General features: G+C 43.2%; 1 protein-coding gene across 8 annotated transcripts in view; it reads right to left on the bottom strand.

Moving 5' to 3' along the window:
* Positions 1-222: 222 nt before the first annotated feature.
* Positions 223-18824, bottom strand: part of NCOA3 (nuclear receptor coactivator 3) — a 129444-nt gene continuing 110842 nt past the window's right edge. For 4 of the 8 annotated variants that reach the window (XM_069548748.1, XM_069548750.1, XM_069548749.1 and 1 more), the window contains 9 exons: positions 16710-16967; positions 16474-16600; positions 15084-15255; positions 8626-8919; positions 7253-7357; positions 5495-5735; positions 4527-4701; positions 3926-4067; positions 2313-3612 (listed from right to left, as the gene is read on the bottom strand). In XM_069548748.1, the coding sequence (XP_069404849.1) occupies positions 3601-3612; positions 3926-4067; positions 4527-4701; positions 5495-5735; positions 7253-7357; positions 8626-8919; positions 15084-15255; positions 16474-16600; positions 16710-16967 (1526 nt within the window). In that variant the 3' untranslated portion in view covers positions 2313-3600. Of the gene's footprint in view, positions 3613-3925; positions 4068-4526; positions 4702-5359; positions 5736-7252; positions 7358-8625; positions 8920-15083; positions 15256-16473; positions 16601-16709; positions 16968-18824 lie in introns of those variants that run through there. The other 4 variants (XM_069548752.1, XM_069548753.1, XM_069548754.1 and 1 more) reach the window with 3 other exon arrangements.

Below are 18824 nucleotides of genomic sequence, written 5' to 3'. Positions count from 1 at the left end.
GGTAGACTGGGAGGAGGAGGAAGAGGAAATTCACCTGGCTCCGCACATTTCTCCCTAACACGTGACCCCCTAGGCACTTACCTTGTGTAAGAAGAGGGCCATGCTTCTCAAGATTTCTTTTAGCCTCACAGAAACCTTTACCCATTATCTAAAACACAATTTCTTATATTTTACCCTGCTTTCGACTGGGATTAAGAAAAAAAAAGCGGCACACTCTTGGCCTTCAATTTTAAATAGAAACCTTTATTTACAATGATGTCCAAAATGATCAAAGGAGTCATAGCTTACCACTCAACTGTCTCATAAGTTAGCCCATGTGGTTTGAATTCTCTGCAGTGTAAAGCATGATTTTGATTTTTTACAAACAACATTTAATGTAAACTTGTTTTAAAGTGAATTCATTCTCAATACTGTAAGTCAATTCCTGAGAATTTAAATCTTGCTCTCAGAATGACATTTCCATCTTCTTCAAAAGAGAGAGAAAGAAAACACCCTGCTCGTGATTATACAGGCTGCCTTGGAGCTGAACAGCAGCTCCTGCTCTTCTGCAGAAGGGGACAGTTCATCTGTCCGAGCAGTTTTACTACTATGAATTTCCCACTTGCAAACAAATGCATGGCTTCTGCAAATAAAAAGGGAACTAACTGGACAGGCATACGGGTAACTGGCAACCTATTCTGTTTACTTTTCAGCTGCACTGGTCTATGGATCACGGAACTTACAGGACAGCAAGCCAACTATGTTCTGTAGTACCCACCCCTATACACCCCAATTCACCTCAGACATTAAATACTGATTAAGCATCCTGCTGATTGATATTTACACCTTTCCATCAAGATGCATGATTTAGAAAAGTGGCATCATAATATGAACATTAACAATGGATTTCTATTTGTTTTTTAAAAGGAAGAAATGTTATCTCCTTTATATCATTTTGATCTTTATAAAATATATATATTTATATTTATATATCTTTGGATTCAGCAAAAAAGTAGGTACTGGAAATATCTCACATTCTAAAAGCAGATGAAAACGTTACTTATACTGTTCACCCAACAGATACTAAGGTTTAAAAAGTGGTGGGAGGGGGGCGGAGGAGAGGTAGGCAGCAGAAGTACAAAGAATTATCCATAAAAAATAAAAGGGGAATTAAGGTAAAAACAACAAATTATCTCAAAGACTGCCATCTATTAAAATCAAAATCTTAAATTTGCACCAATGAACAAGTAGAAAATATAAAAACTTATAATAAACTTCACTTTTCTTCCATATAAAAAGGGGGTGTTGCCTTCCACTTAGCCTGGATTCAGAATGGACTGAGAAAAAGAATCCCAAAACTGAGTTTTTAATTAAAAGTCAAGAAAGGTAAGAGCACCATTCTATTTCTTCCCACATACATGCAACTTCAAGAAACGTTCAGCTACACCTGATGCAATTGTGTCTAAAAAGAGACTCTTACTCAGCTCTGCCTCTGTCTCCAGACCGGAGGATGCATTATCTGCAAAGTGCAGGCCCCTGGGATGGAAGCTAATGGATTTGTAGTCTTAGATTTATTTTTAACCAGGTGGGGGGGAGTGCGAAACTCAAACTGACTCTAGTGGTGTTTCCGGAAATACAGGTTTCACTTAGTCATACACAAGTCAAAGAAATCAAATGATCTTACCTTCAGAGACACCTAGAAAGATTGGCTAAACGGGTGAAAAAAATTTTAACTGGCTCTCAGTTATTGCTAAGAATGACACCAAGGCTAACAGACATTTGAAATTCGTAGACAGTCTAAAAACCCCATTTCATTCAACTGCTTGAACCTGATAAAGTAAGCCAGGTAAAGGGAATCAAACTTGACTTTCTTCCCTATTCCCAACTGACAAGCGGCAGCAGCAGAAAGGGGTGGTGGAGGGGGAGAGAGGGAATAAAGAGCCGCCCAGTCAGGCCCTGGCTCTCAATCACATGAAAATGGCTGCTCTGCAGACTGAACTCTTTAGGGAATAACCATGATGCTACTTCCTCCGATTCTCAGGACATCACAGTAGAAGGACTAGATAGCTGAGCAGAGGTGGTTTCAGCTGAGCAGAAACCACACATCAAGGATTCTACGCCTGAGATCTCAATGCAGGATTCAAGTCCTAGCAACCAAAACCTTAGAACACTCCTAAAATGGATGAGAAGATGACACATTCAACTTAGGAAAAAAAAAAAATCCTGTGACTTGCTATTTATGGACTGCCTAAAAATCCAACATTCTTCTTTGGAATCAAATTGCTTGATCTTTTAAAATTCTTGATTTTTTCTTAAGTTTATTTCTCCTTATCTGTTCTCTCCCCCCAAATTAACGAAGTGCTTAGTTCTGGTAGAGAAATTGTTTTTAAAAATTGTAAATGTCTACATGTAAATGATCGCTTTAAAAAGCATTTAGATTAAGAGACTGAACAGGGGCAAGGAAAGCCTGCTGGCCACAGCCCCTCCCCCAGGCCACAAAATCCAGGGCACAACTTCTGGTGGTAACCTCACCACACTGAACTTACTGAAACTGACAACGTTAAATATTTAGCTTCACAAACTCTGTAAAAATGAGTTGTTGTGGCCTACAAAAAAAAAAAAAGGTATATACATATGTTACATCATACAATAATCTTAAAGGTCATATTTACAAAAGAAAATCTATTCACAGAAACACTGCGAAATTCTGATTCAGAATGCAGTACCTGGCCTTGGGGTTTCTGCAGTTTATTTTCAAAAAGCATTATTGCTCTACCATATAGGCAAAGGGTGAAACCAGTACTTTTCACAACAACAAAAATCGTAGTTCTTGCCCAACAGGTAAGTTTAGACAACAACTAGGAATGTGGTTCACCATTCCTCAAGACCGAGAGAATATTGCATGTATCCATTAGTTTTTAAATAAAGTGCGCTCGGCTGCACATAAGCAAGTGAAAAGCTGCCACTGCTGCAACTGAATACTGTCATCTGTTTTCCCTTCTGCAAGCCATCTGACACCAAGGACAATTCCTGGAGGTGAAGTATTACAGGACGTTAGGGGCAGATAAAAATCCTATTTAGGAAAAAGCCTAGGACAACCAAGAGGAGGCTAGGAGCTATCCTTGAAGGAGAACCTGGAAATGCCACCTTCACAAGCCAGCCTGCGACAAAAACCCTCAAATGTGGACCGCGCTCTTCACCCAGTACTGCAACTATCAAGAAGCCAGATGTTCTCATCTCTTGATTTCTCCAATGTTCTCTGGCCTCACCTCTATTTTTTCCAAAGACTCGACAGCCAAGCAGAAAAAAAGGGACACAGGACAGTTTGCGATCAGTAACACTCCGCACCTCCAGAATCATATCCCCAAAAAGCAGAATGTCAAAAATATTTGTTTTAAACACCATGATACATAGAGGAGGGAATGAAAACAGGTAGGTAACCACACTTCAGCTTAAAATTCAGTCCTGCTCAAATGACATCACTTGAAATACCGTTGATGGAGACTGGAGCTGGTCCTTTCTTCAAAGCTGGGTGCCTAAATCAATGATTCACTACTCCCGGTAATCCTAGCGCAATGTCATTTGTACAGTGATTTCCTTGGAGGTCATGGCGTAGACATGTCAGCAATATTTCTGTTGGCAACCAGAAGAAACATGAGTAAAACACACGCTTTGTCCAACAGAAAAGAATCCCTATGTCTCCACAGATGGCTTGCCACATGGCTCTGGCTGACTAATTCAGTTCTTAGATACAGGTTTCTAAAAGTATCAAATGGCCCAATGCCTTCAAACCAAAAGTTTTTTCAAGGATTATATATTTCAAGTTAAACATCCAAGTTAGAAATCTACCTAGGACCTTTACATTATAGTTAAGGCTTTGGTTCTCTCCAGAGAACAGGAAAAAAAGTGTTGAGAAAGGGAAGGAACAGAACCCTGCACCCTGTACCTGATCAGGACCCATGGGCATGCCAGCCATGGGCACGGCGTTCATGTTCATCTGCCCCATGGGACCACTGCTGCCGTTCACGTGCACCATGCTGTACGCTGCAGGATTCCCCTGGTGGGCAAACTGCTGCTGGGGAAAGGTGCTGTAAAGAAAAGTGGGAGATTACCTCCTGGGTCATTTTCAAAACACAGGACAGGCACACCGAGACCACCATCTGTTGCTATACTTAAGCAGAGAACATGAGCAAGAAAACTCAGACAGCCTGTCTTCTCTCTTTCACAGTTGTCTGTGCTCATACCCTTGTGGATATGCACACAGTAGGAAGGTGTCTCAGAATGGATGAGCCAAATAACACTCCAGCATCAGCCCAGGCCTTTGGATCTCCCCAAACAGGCTTGGCTGCAAAACAGAGAGTAACTCCCTGAACTTGCGGCACATTCTGGTGGCTGACTTTCAAAGCCCCTGTTCTAGGAATTTCCCAGCAGTCCACTGGTTAGACTCTGCACTTTCACTGCATAGGACCTGGGTTTGATCCCTGATCAGAGAACTGAGGTCCTGCAAGCCTGGTGACACAGCCAAAAAAGAAGGCCCTGCTCTTCACCTGCTCCTGGCCAGGGTTCCTGACGGCCAGCCCTTCATTTCTGAGGACTGATACATGGGTGCGGTCTGAGGATGCTGGATCATGGGATTCTGGGAAGGAACCATTCTTGATGACATCATCGCATTAGGAGGACTAGGCACTCGACCAAAGGCTGGATCTGGTTGTTGTCCCATCCCTTTAAAAAAGAAAGAAGAAAAAGAAATTATTACGCTCAAACACTACCTCCCTAGAATATCAGCTTTCTATAGAAACTTGAGGTTCCTTTTTTCTTTTTTTAAGGTGGGGGAATGTGGTTAAGTATAATGTATAAAGAAGCTGCCTACCAGTAATTCTTGCTTCTCCCCAAGGTGACAACCAGAGCAACAGGCTTCCCACACAGATAACCCCCATCTGGATCCCCCAAAGGGCAGCCACCCCAGTGAGCTTTCTGACACAAGGACACCAGGTCACGGCCCTCTGCCCTCCAGCCCTCTTTAGAGCACGGGGCTCCTGTCCCTGAGGGATGCACCCTCAAATGTCAGCTCCCGAAGAGATTCCTCGAGCCCCACTCCTTCATGTTTCTGGAACCTCACGGAGGCATGCCTTTAATTAACATGCCCAAGCCACCAAGGAAAGGAACTCGGAAAGCCTACAAAGCGCCTTCCTCTCGCTGTTCAGCAATGGCAGAGTTCTACTACCCTGGGACATACTGGGGCAGGGATGTCCTGGTACAGCTTTCTTCCAAATTAAGATGTGAGGAACTGAAAAAACAAGACCAAGGGGGAGAAACCTCAACTATTGAGGATCATCTACCTCAATGACAATCACCTGTACACTGAAGTAGACTTGTGCTATTTTTGGTTAATCTGTTTCTTTTATGAAATAATAGGAGAGTGAATAGCATTTGTTTCTAACATACAACACATCTAGTGAACATTATGTCCTCAGGAATGTTACTTGGGGGTAGACATGATCACCGTCCAGTGTACCATAATTTGGTGGGTATGGAAACTGCTGGGGTGGAGCTTGCGGCATGGCAGGCCCAGCCAGGACCCCGTCCATGCTAGGGGACGCAGTCACGTTCGGGGGTGGACTGAAGGCCTGGGGCTGCTGCTGCTGCTGCTGCTGCTGCTGCTGTTGCATCATCATTGCCACCCTCTGCTGCCGGAAGTGATGGCTCAGCAGCTCTCTGCTGCGCTGGGCGACCATCTGAGCATTAAGGAAACCCTGCTAACACCAGAGAAAACACAATTACACACATATAGCAAGAGTCAGCCAGTTTCACATGTATGGTGCACCCATGACACATTAGGTATCAAAGAAAAAAACACCCAATGCTTTTCTTTATCATTAGAAAAAAGGAAATGCCCAATTCTCATTACGGTAACAGCTTTCTGACTCAGTATGGGGGTGGGTGTTGGGGGAGCAGAACAGGGACCTCTGTATTACTGGGGGCTAGGGGACAAAAGCAGCTTCCCAGGTGGCTCAGTGGTAAAAAATCCACCTGCCAAGCAGGAGAAGCAGGTTCAAACCCTGGGTGGGGAAGATCCCTTGGAGAAGGAAATGGCAACCCACTCCAGAATTTTTGCCTGAGAAATCCCATGGACAGAGCAGCTTGTCAGGCTACAGTCTGTGGGGATGCAAGAGTCAGACACAATTTAGCAACTAAACAATAACAACAGGGGATGAAAGCAGTCAAGTCATCAGGCTTTAACGTAATTAGAAAACAGTCCTCAAATCGAGAGAATATTTAGGAGTAGAATTTGAGGACAAACTTCTCAAAAACTGTGAAATAAAACAAAGGGGCAGGAATGAGACTCTGTTTGGGGGAGAAACACAAGAGAAGCCAACGATAAAGCAAAGCAGTGCAGTTACATGCGAAGAAGCGTGAATCCACTCCTGAAGGCCTTGCAGTCTCTCTCAGCCTCTGACGGGGGAGGGCAAGGAGGTGACGTCATCAAAGCACTGAACAAGGAAGCTGATCTGCCAGCTAGGAGATCAGCCTCCTTGTTCAGCATCTCCAAAAACCAAAACTTAATCACCTGTTTAGAAATTATCCTAGCTCAGCTGATACAGGATGTCTGATTATCAAGAAAATATACAGGTACTGGTACTTCCAAGCACACCTAAGAGAGTGAAAACTAGGCATTTCACAGCTGTCTAACAGTATTCCAAACCACAGTAAGGGGTTTTTGCTTAGTCATTTGCCTTGTGCACACTACGGGAATGCCTTAATACAGTGTCCAGCTTGGGCTGGAGGCAGAGGCCGTTAAGAACATCCCTCCCACCATGGGAAATCAGTCATCTCAGAGACTGTCACTGAGAGTGGGATTATGAATTTTTTTTTCCTGCTGCTTTAGACTTCTTATATCTAATTCTACCCAGTGAGAATGTAGTTTCACAATCCAAAAACAGAGAAAAGTTTACAGATTTATTATTTTCAATCCCTAAAAAGTAAGTGGTAGCAGTTTCACAACATAGCATGTCCTCACAAAGGGAATTAACTTTAAAAACACCAATCAGTGGTTTGAAATAAAAGAGAGCCTCTTCCTCTGATTCTTCCTAGTAACCAACAGGAAAAGATGAAGGGAAGAAGGAAAGTGTGACAGGACCCTGGGCTGGTTTCTTACGCAAGGAACTTGAGACTGTGCACTGTCTTTGTTTAACAAGTATTTCCTGAGAGCCAAGCAGGGGCCAAGCCCTGTGCAGAGCATTCGAGCCCTGAGCACGGAGAGAGACAACCTCACCTGGGAGTTGACCTGCGGCTGCATCATGGGCCTCATTACCGCCGCCCCGCCAGCAGTGGGGTTTTCCATTTTCATTTCAAGTGCCTGACGGCTCTGATTCAAAAACTGGGGAGAGACAGGGTGGTTAGGATGCAAGTGGAGCTCATTAATGAGGCCAAAACAACTATCTACACCCTCAGCACCACCCAGCAAGATCGTGACAACACCTCTAAACCCATTAACCTGGCTAAGTTATGGCTAAGCTAAACCAGTACACGTTCACATTTCAAAAAGGTTGGTGCTAAAAAGCCCCTGGCTGACACAGGAGGCTTTCATGTTCAGTATCAGGAGGAAAAGTGGAAGTGCAATCCTACACCTTAAAGAGTATCTTCAACAGGAACCCAAAGGATTTATAAAGTCAATTTTCTCTGGCATAATTTAGGCCACTGGGGAAATAGCTTTAATTTTATAAAAGTAACAATGGAGAAAACTACTTCTGTTACCTCTTCCTAGGTAATTTTTATTGGAAAGAAACTGTAAGAAGAAAAGGGATACTGTGAGCGCATTAACACAGCTCTCCTAAGTAGCTACACTGACTTCAGGGAACATCAATGCAAGAGTCCTCAGCTCGCTGGATTCTCAGCTCACTCATCTGCTTATGTGGTTCAGTTTCCCCACATTTAAGAACTCTGCACACTCAAGGTACAAAAAAATATAAACAGTTAAATCCCTAAAACTTTGGTACGAACTAAGGAACAATGGGAAAAGATATTAAGAGAGCTCAAGTTTTATAACACATCTAGAAAGCAGAGGTTCCTTAAAGAGAGTGCTCAAATCAGTAAGGTTTCATAGTGTACTGCAAGTCACTCAGTCGTGTCCGACTCTGTGACTCCATGGACTATACACAGTCACGGAATTCTCCAGGCCACAATACTGGAGTGGGTAGCCTTTCCCTTCTCCAGGGGATCTTCCCAACCCAAGAATTGAATCCAGGTCTCCCACACTGCAGGCAGATTTTTTTACCAACTGAGCTCAGGGAAGCCAATAAGATTTCAATACCTGTCTATTAATAGCAAGGACATTTTAATAATAAAAACTGTCTATCTCTATGGCTATGAAGCCATCAAGAAACACTATTCTCCCCAAAGAGCAATCCTGACGCTTTTTATTTCTCAACCTGTACAGTAGAATATTCTTACAGAAAGGTATCCAATTCTAGTACAACCACTCCCTAGCAAGGAACTGTCCATACAAATACAATGGTACACAGCAATGAAAACAAAAGGAATTTCTTTAGTTGAGGAAGGACAGAGAGCCAGTGGCAGGAGCTGGAAGAACACAGTCTGAAAGCAGAAGAGGAAGCGGGCAAATCGAAATGGGCGTGTGACTGTTACCTGCTGGCCCTGCAGCCTCTGCTGAAGCTGCATTCTAAGTTGCTTGGGAGTGTTTGTTCGGGGTCTCATGATGTTGGCCCGAGGGTGCATTCCTTGGAGAGGAAAATTGCCTTGTTGGTTCATCTGATTCATCATCGAGTTAAAAGGTGGTGATTGTCCCTGAAGATTAAAGCTTCCTTGCATCGGAGGCCCCTGCCCCGGGTACGTCTGCCCATATAATGCTGCCTTCTGCTCCATCATTACTGCTGCTTCTTGGCCGGGGAAAGCATCCTGTTTGGGCTCCAACGCTTGTCCCTAAACATCAAACACATAAACGAATGGTGAAGTACACATGGGGAAGCAACAGAAACCACACCCACTGAGAGAGGTGAAAAATAAAGTCAATGTATGTGCTGACGGTGCCGCGGGGTATCAACACCAAAATCAAGCTTCCTATCTGAAGCTCCACGAGAGCAGAGACCATGCTGTCTTTAACGGCTGTATCCTAACACCCTTGATCTCACACAGAGAGACGCGCTCGAATATTTTCTAAGCCAAATATCAACAAAGTACTGAGGATTTGGAGGAATACTGTTTCTTCCAAACAAGATTTCTGTACCAACAATGAATTCTCATGTATTCTGCCCAAGAATGTTTCTGAATGTGGTAAGAGGTAAATTTAGTAGAGACAGGTTAATCAGCAACAGTTCATGTCCCCCCGGGTGTAGTCACCACTAACAAAACCTAAAGGTGGTCAGTTGTCCACTACTATTTGTACCTGAGAAGAAAGAAACCTATTAATTCAACAAGTATTTATTGAGTGGTATGTGCCAGGTATCACTTCTCTGCATGCCAACCACACATACAAAGTAACATCCAGCAGAAAAACTAAACTCTCTGAAGGAGGGGACAGCCTGCAGTGTTAAGATAAGAAAAGCCAGGCAGTGCTGCAGTGGCCTTTACCTGCTCGTCCTCAGGCAGTGCCACGCGTGCAGTCAACACCCTCACCCACTCTGGGCCCAAAGCACACCTCGCCCCTCGCGACTGTGACCCCATTCCCAACGCTCTGCCCCTCTCGGGCCGTTCCCTGGAGGCCTGTTAAGAGTGCATCTGCGCCAGGCCCTCTTCTTTCCTTTCTCCCACTGGTGGCCAACTGTCAAGTGTCTGTCTCTAGCTCCAGGGCCTTGGACTCTTAACTGTGCTCATGCAGAAGCCCATTCAACATCTCTACCCAGATGTGCGAGGCATCTCAAACTTAACATGTAGAGGATAAATTCCTACAGGAAAAAAAAAAAAAAAGCCCAATTCTCCTTCAATCTTCACTACTCACCACAACACATGGCAACATCTTGTACCTGGAACTAAATGCCAGCACCTCGATTTCTCGCAGTCCCCTTCCCAAGTGTGCAAGTGCACACGTGTGCACACACAGCCCAAGTCCTGTCAGCTTTTCCTTGGTGACGTATCGCAGAGGCTTCTCTTCCTATCAGTCCACTGCCATGACCCTTCCCAAGACACCTCTACTCTGTGCCTCTTCTAGACAGCAATCTGATGTTTCTGTTTACAAAGTAAATCATACTATTAATATAGCACACCTCTACTTCTCTTGCTAACCCTGCTAAAATGACAGCAAACAAGTTAAAAGGTAGTATTTATCAAAAAAAAAAGAGAGAGAGAATATTGAAGGCAACAAGATAAAAAAAAACTGAATAGGCATCTGGTAGACAGAAAGGAGAACCTGAGAACCATTTACCTGCAGAGAAAACCCCCTTGAGGCCTGAGTCCACGTCTCCCGTGGCGCTACGGCAGCACTCCACTGTGGACGGCAGAAGGCCAAGGAGTGCGCCCAGACAAGGGGCTGACCAGGAGTCCGAGCAAGAGCAGGGGAGCCCCCCAGCTCCAAATGGCTGTATCTTCCACCTACTTCCACAAGGCCTTGCTTCAGAGACACCAAGCCCAGAAGAGGGCAGGAGCAGGGCAAGGACTGAAAACAGGGAATCTTAGATCCTTATAATTTCTAGTAAATTTTTATATTTTAGAACTTTATATCTTAAGCACTACAGGATCATCAACTTGCCTCCCCATCTCAGCCCCCAAAATGCAACCAGGTAATTTAAAAATTTCTAGGAAAGAAAGAGTCTTCTCTAGAAAATCTATATAAAATTCTGTATGGGGGATGGGGGCAATGACAACATGCTGCAATTTGCGGGGATCTGAAATAAAGGCCAGTCTCCCCACTCCCAGTTAGTCACTTTCAGTGAAGACAACTGATCCTGCATTCTTAAATATAAAAAGATAATCAAGGAGCACCAGATAACTTGATGATGAAAGCTTCCAATATCAAAGTGACTCAAACAGGAAGTAACTTAAAAGTACAGAAGATTAAAAAAAATAAAAAGCCACCACAGAACCCATGTAACACCCAACATGTCAATAGACATCCCAGAAAGATCAGGAAAAAAAGATTAAAATCATTGAAGAAATATTTTTAAATGCCCCCAAATCAAAGGGAATATCTGCTTGTCTGTTAGTAATACACAGCAGAATGAATGAAACAAGACCCATATCAAGACAAGGAATCATGAAATTTCAGAGGGAAAAGGTTCCTAAATAATTCCGAAGAGAATAAATGGGTAGCACACAAAAGTAGAGCAATCAGACTGGAATACAGCTCAAGGACAACACTGGATGCCAGAAACTATGGAACTATTTTTTCATAAGAGGAAATTATTGTCAACTTAGAATTTTTGACACAGTTACACTGAGGGTAGAGACTATATGTGCCCATGTGTATGCAGTGGGTACAGGCATGGGGTGCTTACTGAATGAACAGCATATAAATACAGACATACAATTTCTTTTCTAAAATTCCAAAAAAAAATTTTAAGCTCTAAAAAAAGAAGACTAAAAATTTTTCATTAGTACCCAATGTATTTTGCAGCAAAACCTGGCCTGAACCTGTATGAAGCAATACATAAATCTCTATAATATCTCACTTAGTATGATTATGTATTTTGCTGTAGAATTATTAGCTCATTTGATCACAGGCTATTGCCCCCAAATTATAGTACTGCTCGAAATATAGAGTATTTTGTAATATATAGTGTACCAATGCACTATTCTAAGCTTCTAAAATCCCCAAATTCCTCAATTTCAAAGCATATCTGATACCCAGGTTCAGATAAGGGACTATAAATGTATAGTCAACTTTCAAATCCAGGAATCAATAGACAGAATGAAGCTGGTAAAAGAAATAGCTGCATAAGCATATTTCTTATAAATATTATCAAAATAAAGAGGTGAGTTTCACTATCTTCCAGTGGGGCAAAGGATTGTGGTTCTTCCATAAGTATATTTTTCTATCATTTTATTTTTAATTTAAAAACAGATTACTTTGCTAAAAAATAAAAAGTACAACAAAAAAAGGAAGACCAGATTCAGCCGAGTAAGGACTCTGCTGACAATCCTTCCATGGCTTCCTAATACACAGAGAAAGTACCTCCCCCAGCTCACACCACTCCCTCTTTGCTCTCACCAACCTCAGCCACTTCCTAGAACCCACAAGCTCTTTCCTAGCTAAGCACCTTTGAGTTAGCTGTTCCTCTTCTAGACCATCCTTCCCCTAAGCTGTTTGCCTAGCTGGCTCTTTCTCATCCTTCAGGTATCAACTTATATGTCATCTCTCCAGAAAAACCTTTCTTATTCAAACCAGTCCCCATTAATCGCTATCTCATCGACCTGGATTTGAAATCAGAAACATTTTTAAACTTAAGAATGAACTATAAACAAGCTCCCGCTAAAAGAAACTTGGCAAACTATTTATAGTACATTGGACAAGTTAACCGTCATCCTGTAAACATGCTTTTTAGAGACATTTTAACATCCCGCCCCACCCTAAGAAAAGGCTCCTTAAATAAAATGGTCTCGCAGCATCACATGCCTTTCCTCCTAACTGCGCCTTCATCACATCCACTTCCGTCAGTGCGGCTCCATGCCTGAGCTCTGGGAGCAGGAAATTAAGCTGTTCACTACTGCTCCTCAGTCTCCAAGAAAAGACTGAATGGCATACAGAAGACAAGTTATTTGTTAAACAAAGGAAAATGAAAAGTGAAAGTTGCTCAGCTGTGTCTGACTCTTTGCAACCTTTGGACTATATAGGAATTCTCAAGGCCATGGAATTCAAGGCCAGAATACTGGAGTGGGTAGCAGTTCCCTTCTCCAGGGGATCTTCCCAACCCAGGGATCAAACCCAGGTCTCCCGCATTGCAGGCGGATTCTTTATCAGCTGAGCCACCTGGGAATCAACAAGCAAATCAATAGCTGAACAAAAAGCACCATTTGAGATCAACAAAATAAAAAGCCATCAGAACTATTAAATACATCTCAATCACCAAAAAATACAAAATATGTTCAATCTTGCTAAACAAATAAACATGATTTAAAACAAGAATCTGTGTTGGCCATTCGACTGGCAAGAACAGTCACGTTCAGTACTTGTCCAGTCACTTGCTCATTCATACCATGGGTTCTCTCCTCTTCGGGGGCTGGGCCAGCAGTGCTGGTGAGGGTGACGGACTGTAGTCATCACACGCTGCTGTAGAAAAGCAGCTATGCAATCGTTCAGGAAAACCACCCGAGAGGATGTAGATAAATCTCTAAAATAAACACTCTAACCCAATCATCCTTTCTCTTGGATTGTGGCTAAGAAAACAGCCTCCGTGAACAAGATGTACATAATTCACAGAATTATAACAATACTTAGGAACAACTGATGCTTTTGAACTGTGGTGTTGGAGAAGACTCTTGAGAATCCCTTGGACTGCAAGGAGATCCAACCAGTCCATTCTGAAGGAGATCAGCCCTGGGATTTCTTTGGAAGGAATGATGCTAAAGCTGAAACTCCAGTACTTTGGCCACCTCATGCGAAGAGTTGACTCACTGGAAAAGACTCTGATGCTGGAAGGGATTGGGGGCAGGAGGAGAAGGGGACGACAGAGGATGAGATGGCTGGATGGCATCACTGACTCGATGGACATGAGTCTGAGTGAACTCGGGAGTTGGTGATGGACAGGGAGGCCTGGCGTGCTGCGATTCATGGGGTCGCAAAGAGTCAGACACGACTGAGCGACTGAACTGAACTGAGGAACAATTAAATTTTCATCAGTAGATAACTGGTTAAATAGTGTTTAATAAAATGGATACTATTTGACCATTAAAGTATATATTAAACAAAAAAGATGACTGACGACTTTCTTAAGGTAAAACAGACTGCCAAAGTATATTCAGTCCACTGTCTTTTTTTATACATACACTCAAAAGTTACTTATGATTCTTTGTGCCAAGATTATGGAGGATGTTCAACTTTTTAAAAACATATGGACTTTTGTGATTGTCAGAATTTTATATAAGCACCATTAACTATTTTATCATGAGGACAAAGAAAGCTATTTTCAGCTTCAGTAAAATCCTAGCGGCAGTTAGTTTCTTGGTCCTCATGGGACCCTCACGTTCTCCCCAGCCAGTAAGACACCTCCCCAGCAGGGCCACAGACGGCTGGTACCCCCAGGAGGACATCATCACCGCTCTGTGTTTCTCACCCACCCTTTAAAAAGCTCTGTAGAGCGCTGCCACGTTAGAGTACACACATTTTTATACCTGTTTCCCCAACAAAGCCTGAGAACCAAGGACCATTCCCCGCTTATCACTGAACACACACACTGAAGCAGTGCCCCCAAACATGCATCCTATATGTGAAAAGATCCACTACAAAATTCATGCTTCAAAAGATAGATTCATAAATGGTGTATTTTCATACAGCTGAACAGATGACTGCAAATAGGAGATGGTGGTGTTGAGATGTTCACAGATTTACCACTGTAAACAGGTTTTGTTTACCACAAAAAAAAAGTCTGCCTCCTCAGAGTATACACTTGTCTGCTAGGTAGTAAAGAGAAGTTAATTATAAAAATAAGGATTCAACGTTATAACATAAGCAAAAAGCAGCATTTTTAAAACCATAGAGTGGTTTTAACTGGATCATTTCTGTGGGTGCCTAAAATGTGACATCTTTATAAAACAGCAAGCTGCTGGATGTTCTATCACAATTAAAAAGTATTTTCTAAATTTAATGCTCATATCCATGAACACAGTACTTTATCATAAGGAAAAGGAAAGATCAGGTGCTGTCATACATAGCTTCTCTCTCACAGACACACACATACCCCCCTAGTTCCATGGTACACAAGTTCAGGAATGCCCAGAGCTCTGTTGTACACACACACACACACACACACACACACACACACGCACGCACCCACACACACCACACATACACACACACACATCACACATGCACCCACACACACCACACAAACCACACATACATACACACACACACACACCACACACACACACACGCACGCACGCACGCACGCACGCACGCACGCACGCACTTCTACTTCCATGGTACTGCTACCTACCTGATTTACAAGCTCAGGAATGCCCAGAGCTCTGTCAATCTCTTCCAGGCCTGTGGCATCTGTGTTGCTCAAGAGTGTGTGCAGCTGGTCCAACAATGCTCTTTCATCACTCTGGCCTTCTAGGTTAGAAGGCGGCCCAAGGAGATCATCCAGGGAATTCCTAAGAATTGGCCTAAAAAGAGACATGTAATCAACTAATGGTGCTTTTCCTCTGGAAAAAAAGCAAAGTAACCCCACACAGTATTTTTAACATGCAATAACTCAAATGATACAAGTATTAATTATAAACTAACAGAACAGCAGAGTAGAACAAGTGGCATCAATTTACATTCAAGACCCATCATTCTAAACCTCACCAGGTCATCTTCAACCACCACATCCTAGCTCACAACTTCCAACCCCACCACCAAAACGTAACTGCTAGATATTACAGGACAGCAGAGATTTGGCAGGGGCAGGGAGAAGGATGGGAGGAATGAAGAGGGCAGTGTTTTTAAGATCCTACTAGAACAGAAGTGACAGTTAGGATACTTGCAGGTTGGAAAAATCAAAAAAAGAATGAGAAAAAAGGGAGACATGCTGAACTGAGTCTGGGGATCTACCAAAATAACTTGGTTTCATACATGGCCCGCAGAGCTCACGTACTGACAAACCCCACACACCCACAGCAATGCCACAGTTCTCTGACATTACAGGAGCATGGAGCTAGATAATATACCCAGCCTCAGAAAAATTCTGTGATGAAACTACTTGCTCTCTACTGAGCAGAGAAACAATCAAGCCAATAAACTCATGTAATTACACTTCCATCTTTTCAACAGATCAATTCGCTTTCATTTGTTTAATTCATTGTAGAACTCAAGTTAGAGCTGACACTGACAGGTGGCCTCTTTCATGCAAATGAGTTACTGGCCAAGCTAAAAAGTGAAATACAGGCACAATCCACACAAACAGAAGAGTGCTTTATTTTACTTCCACCTTCATCCCTGAAATGTTTTAAACAATTTTAAAAAAGAATTATCCAATCTTTAATAATGAACTTTGCAGAAAAGCAAGGCTCACCCTCCGAGCACCATTTAGCTTGTCAAACTAGTGCCAGCTTATCCCCTCCACGTGGCAGAGGACTGTTACATTATGAGACAACTGTGGCACGTGGCAGCTCCAAGCACGACCACTCAGTCCTGGTGGCTGACAGTACAGCGCTGTCTCTTCTCTCTCCAGTCACCACCGCCGCCTGCTGGCTCGGCATTATTTTACACACAGGTGGCAATGAGTACCTCATTCATAGAGAGTTTTTCTCATTCTCTTCCAGGTTTGTTCCTATGCTCTAACCCTCTTCTGGATAATCCAATGTTTCCATTCTCTATAGAGCCACTTAATAAAGCCCCACCTATTTTGGGTCCCATGAGGGCCTTGTTCCATGGACAACATGCCATCTGGCCAGGAACCAGGTTGGTTTGATGGTGCTGCTTGGCCATAAGGACTGACCCCCATCCCCATGGGAATCTCACCAGGCCCTGGGGGAGCAAAAAAAAAAAAGGTGGGTGGGGTAAATGTTCAAATAAGTCAATGGCAAAAGTTGGCCTAAAACATCCAGTTTTCTTTTCTTCTGAAGGGGCTACTTACGCATCTGAAGCATCTGTGGTGGCGGCGGCTGCTGCTGCTGCGTCACTGGTCTCGCACCTGGGACGCTATTGGACCGAAGTGGCATGGCGGGCATCGAGCCGCCCATGGCAGGTCTGGGTAAAGAAGCGTTATAATCAGTTCCTGGTCTCCCCATGGCATTTGAATTCACGGGTTCCATGCGGCTGGCCTTGGAGCTCGGTAAGCCCCAGTCTCCTGAGGAAGGCGCCTGATTCACAGTCACATTTCTGTTTGGCCCACCTGAAACAGAAATGATGAGGTATTTTCCATATTGGAAAGAAATTCTTACGTCATACAGGTGCAATCATTAAGACACATGATCCTTGACAAAAAAGTGCTTTGTCATTCTCAGATTAGGGCTGGCCAACAATTTCTGACAGGCCCCCCCCCAGGCATACCTTCGCTATATTGTGGCCTATACTGCCATTTTTACAAACTGCCATAGGTCTATGGCAACCCTGCGTTGTCAGATGATGGTTAGCATATTTTAGCAATAACATGTTTTTAAATTAAGTACATTCTTTTTTGATATGGTTCATGAGTTTCTAACAGCAAGTATACTGATGTGATTTGCCATTCTCTCCTCTAGTAGATCACGTTTTGTCAGAACTCTCTGCTACGACCTGTCCATATGGGGTGGCCCTACACAGCATGGCTCATAGCTTCATTTCAAAAAGACATATGACACCAACAGATGAGTCCCGCAGGTCTGAAGGTGTCCAGGATGCTCCTGGGGAAGAGTGGAGGACAGCTACTAACAGCCCCAGAAAGAATGAAGCGGTTGGGCCAAAATGAAAACAACACTCAGCTGTGGATGTGTCTGATGATGAAAGTAAAATCCGATGCAGTATAGAACAGTACTGCATAGGAACCTGGAATATTAGGGTACACGAATCAAGGTAAACTGGATGTAGTCGAGCAGGAGATGACAAGAATAAACATCGACATCTTAGGAAACAGTGAACTAAAGTGGACGGGAATGGCGTATTTAGATGACCATTGTATCTACTGCTGTGGGCAAGAATCCCACAGAAGGAATGGAGTAGTCCTCATAATCAACGAAAGAGTCTAAAATGCAGTACTTGGGTGCAACCTCAAAAATGACAGCATGATCTCAGTTCGTTTCCAAGGCAAGCCATTCAACATCACAGCAATTCAAATATACGCCCCTACCACCAAGGTCGAAAAAGCTGAAATTGATCAGTTCTATGAAGACCTAGAAGACCTCCTAGAACTAACACCAAAAAAAAGATAGTCTATTCATCACTGGGGATTGGAATGCAAAAGTAGGAAGTCAAGAGATATCTGGAGTAACGGGCAAGTTTGGCCTTGGAGAACAAAATGAAGCAAGGCAAAGGCTAACTGAATTCTGCCAAGAGAATGCACTTGTCATAGCAAACATCCTTTTTCAACAACAAAAGAGATGACTTCACACATGGACATCACTAAATGGTCAATATCAAAATCAAGTTGATTACATTCTTTGCAGCCAAAGATGGAGAAGCTGTAATACAGTCAGCAAAAACAAGACATGGAGCTGACTATGGCTCGGATCATCAAACTTCTCATATCAAAATTCAGGCTTAAACTAAAGAAAGCGGGAATAACCACTAGGCCAGCCAGGTAGAACTTAAGTCAACTCCCCTATGAATATGCAGTGGAGTAATGAATAAGACTCTAGGCATTAGATCTAGCTAACGGCGTGCCTGGAGACCTATGGACAGAGGCCCATGATACTGTACAGGAGACAGCAAACAGAACTGTCCCAAAGAAAAGGAGAAGCAAGACGGCAACATGGTCATCTGAGGAGGCCTTACAAACAGCTGAAGAAAGAGGAGAAATGAAAAGCAAGGGAGAAAGGGAAAGGCACATCCAACTAAATGAAGAGTTCCAAAGAGTAGAGCAGAGAGACAAGATGGCCTTCTTCAATGGACAGCACATAAAACGAGAAGGAAACAAAAGGAGAAAGACTAGACACTTCTTCAGGAAAACTGGAAACATCAAGGGAACGTTTTGCCCAAAGACAAGCACAATAAAGAACAGAAATGGCAGACACCTAGTAGACACGGAAGAGATAGAGATGAAAAGAATACAGAG

The sequence above is a fragment of the Ovis canadensis genome, chromosome 13 (assembly GCF_042477335.2).
Source record: "Ovis canadensis isolate MfBH-ARS-UI-01 breed Bighorn chromosome 13, ARS-UI_OviCan_v2, whole genome shotgun sequence".
NCBI classification, from domain to species: domain Eukaryota; kingdom Metazoa; phylum Chordata; class Mammalia; order Artiodactyla; family Bovidae; genus Ovis; species Ovis canadensis.
The sequence above is the reverse complement of the archived record's forward strand: the minus strand, read 5'-3'. Positions and strand labels throughout refer to the sequence as shown.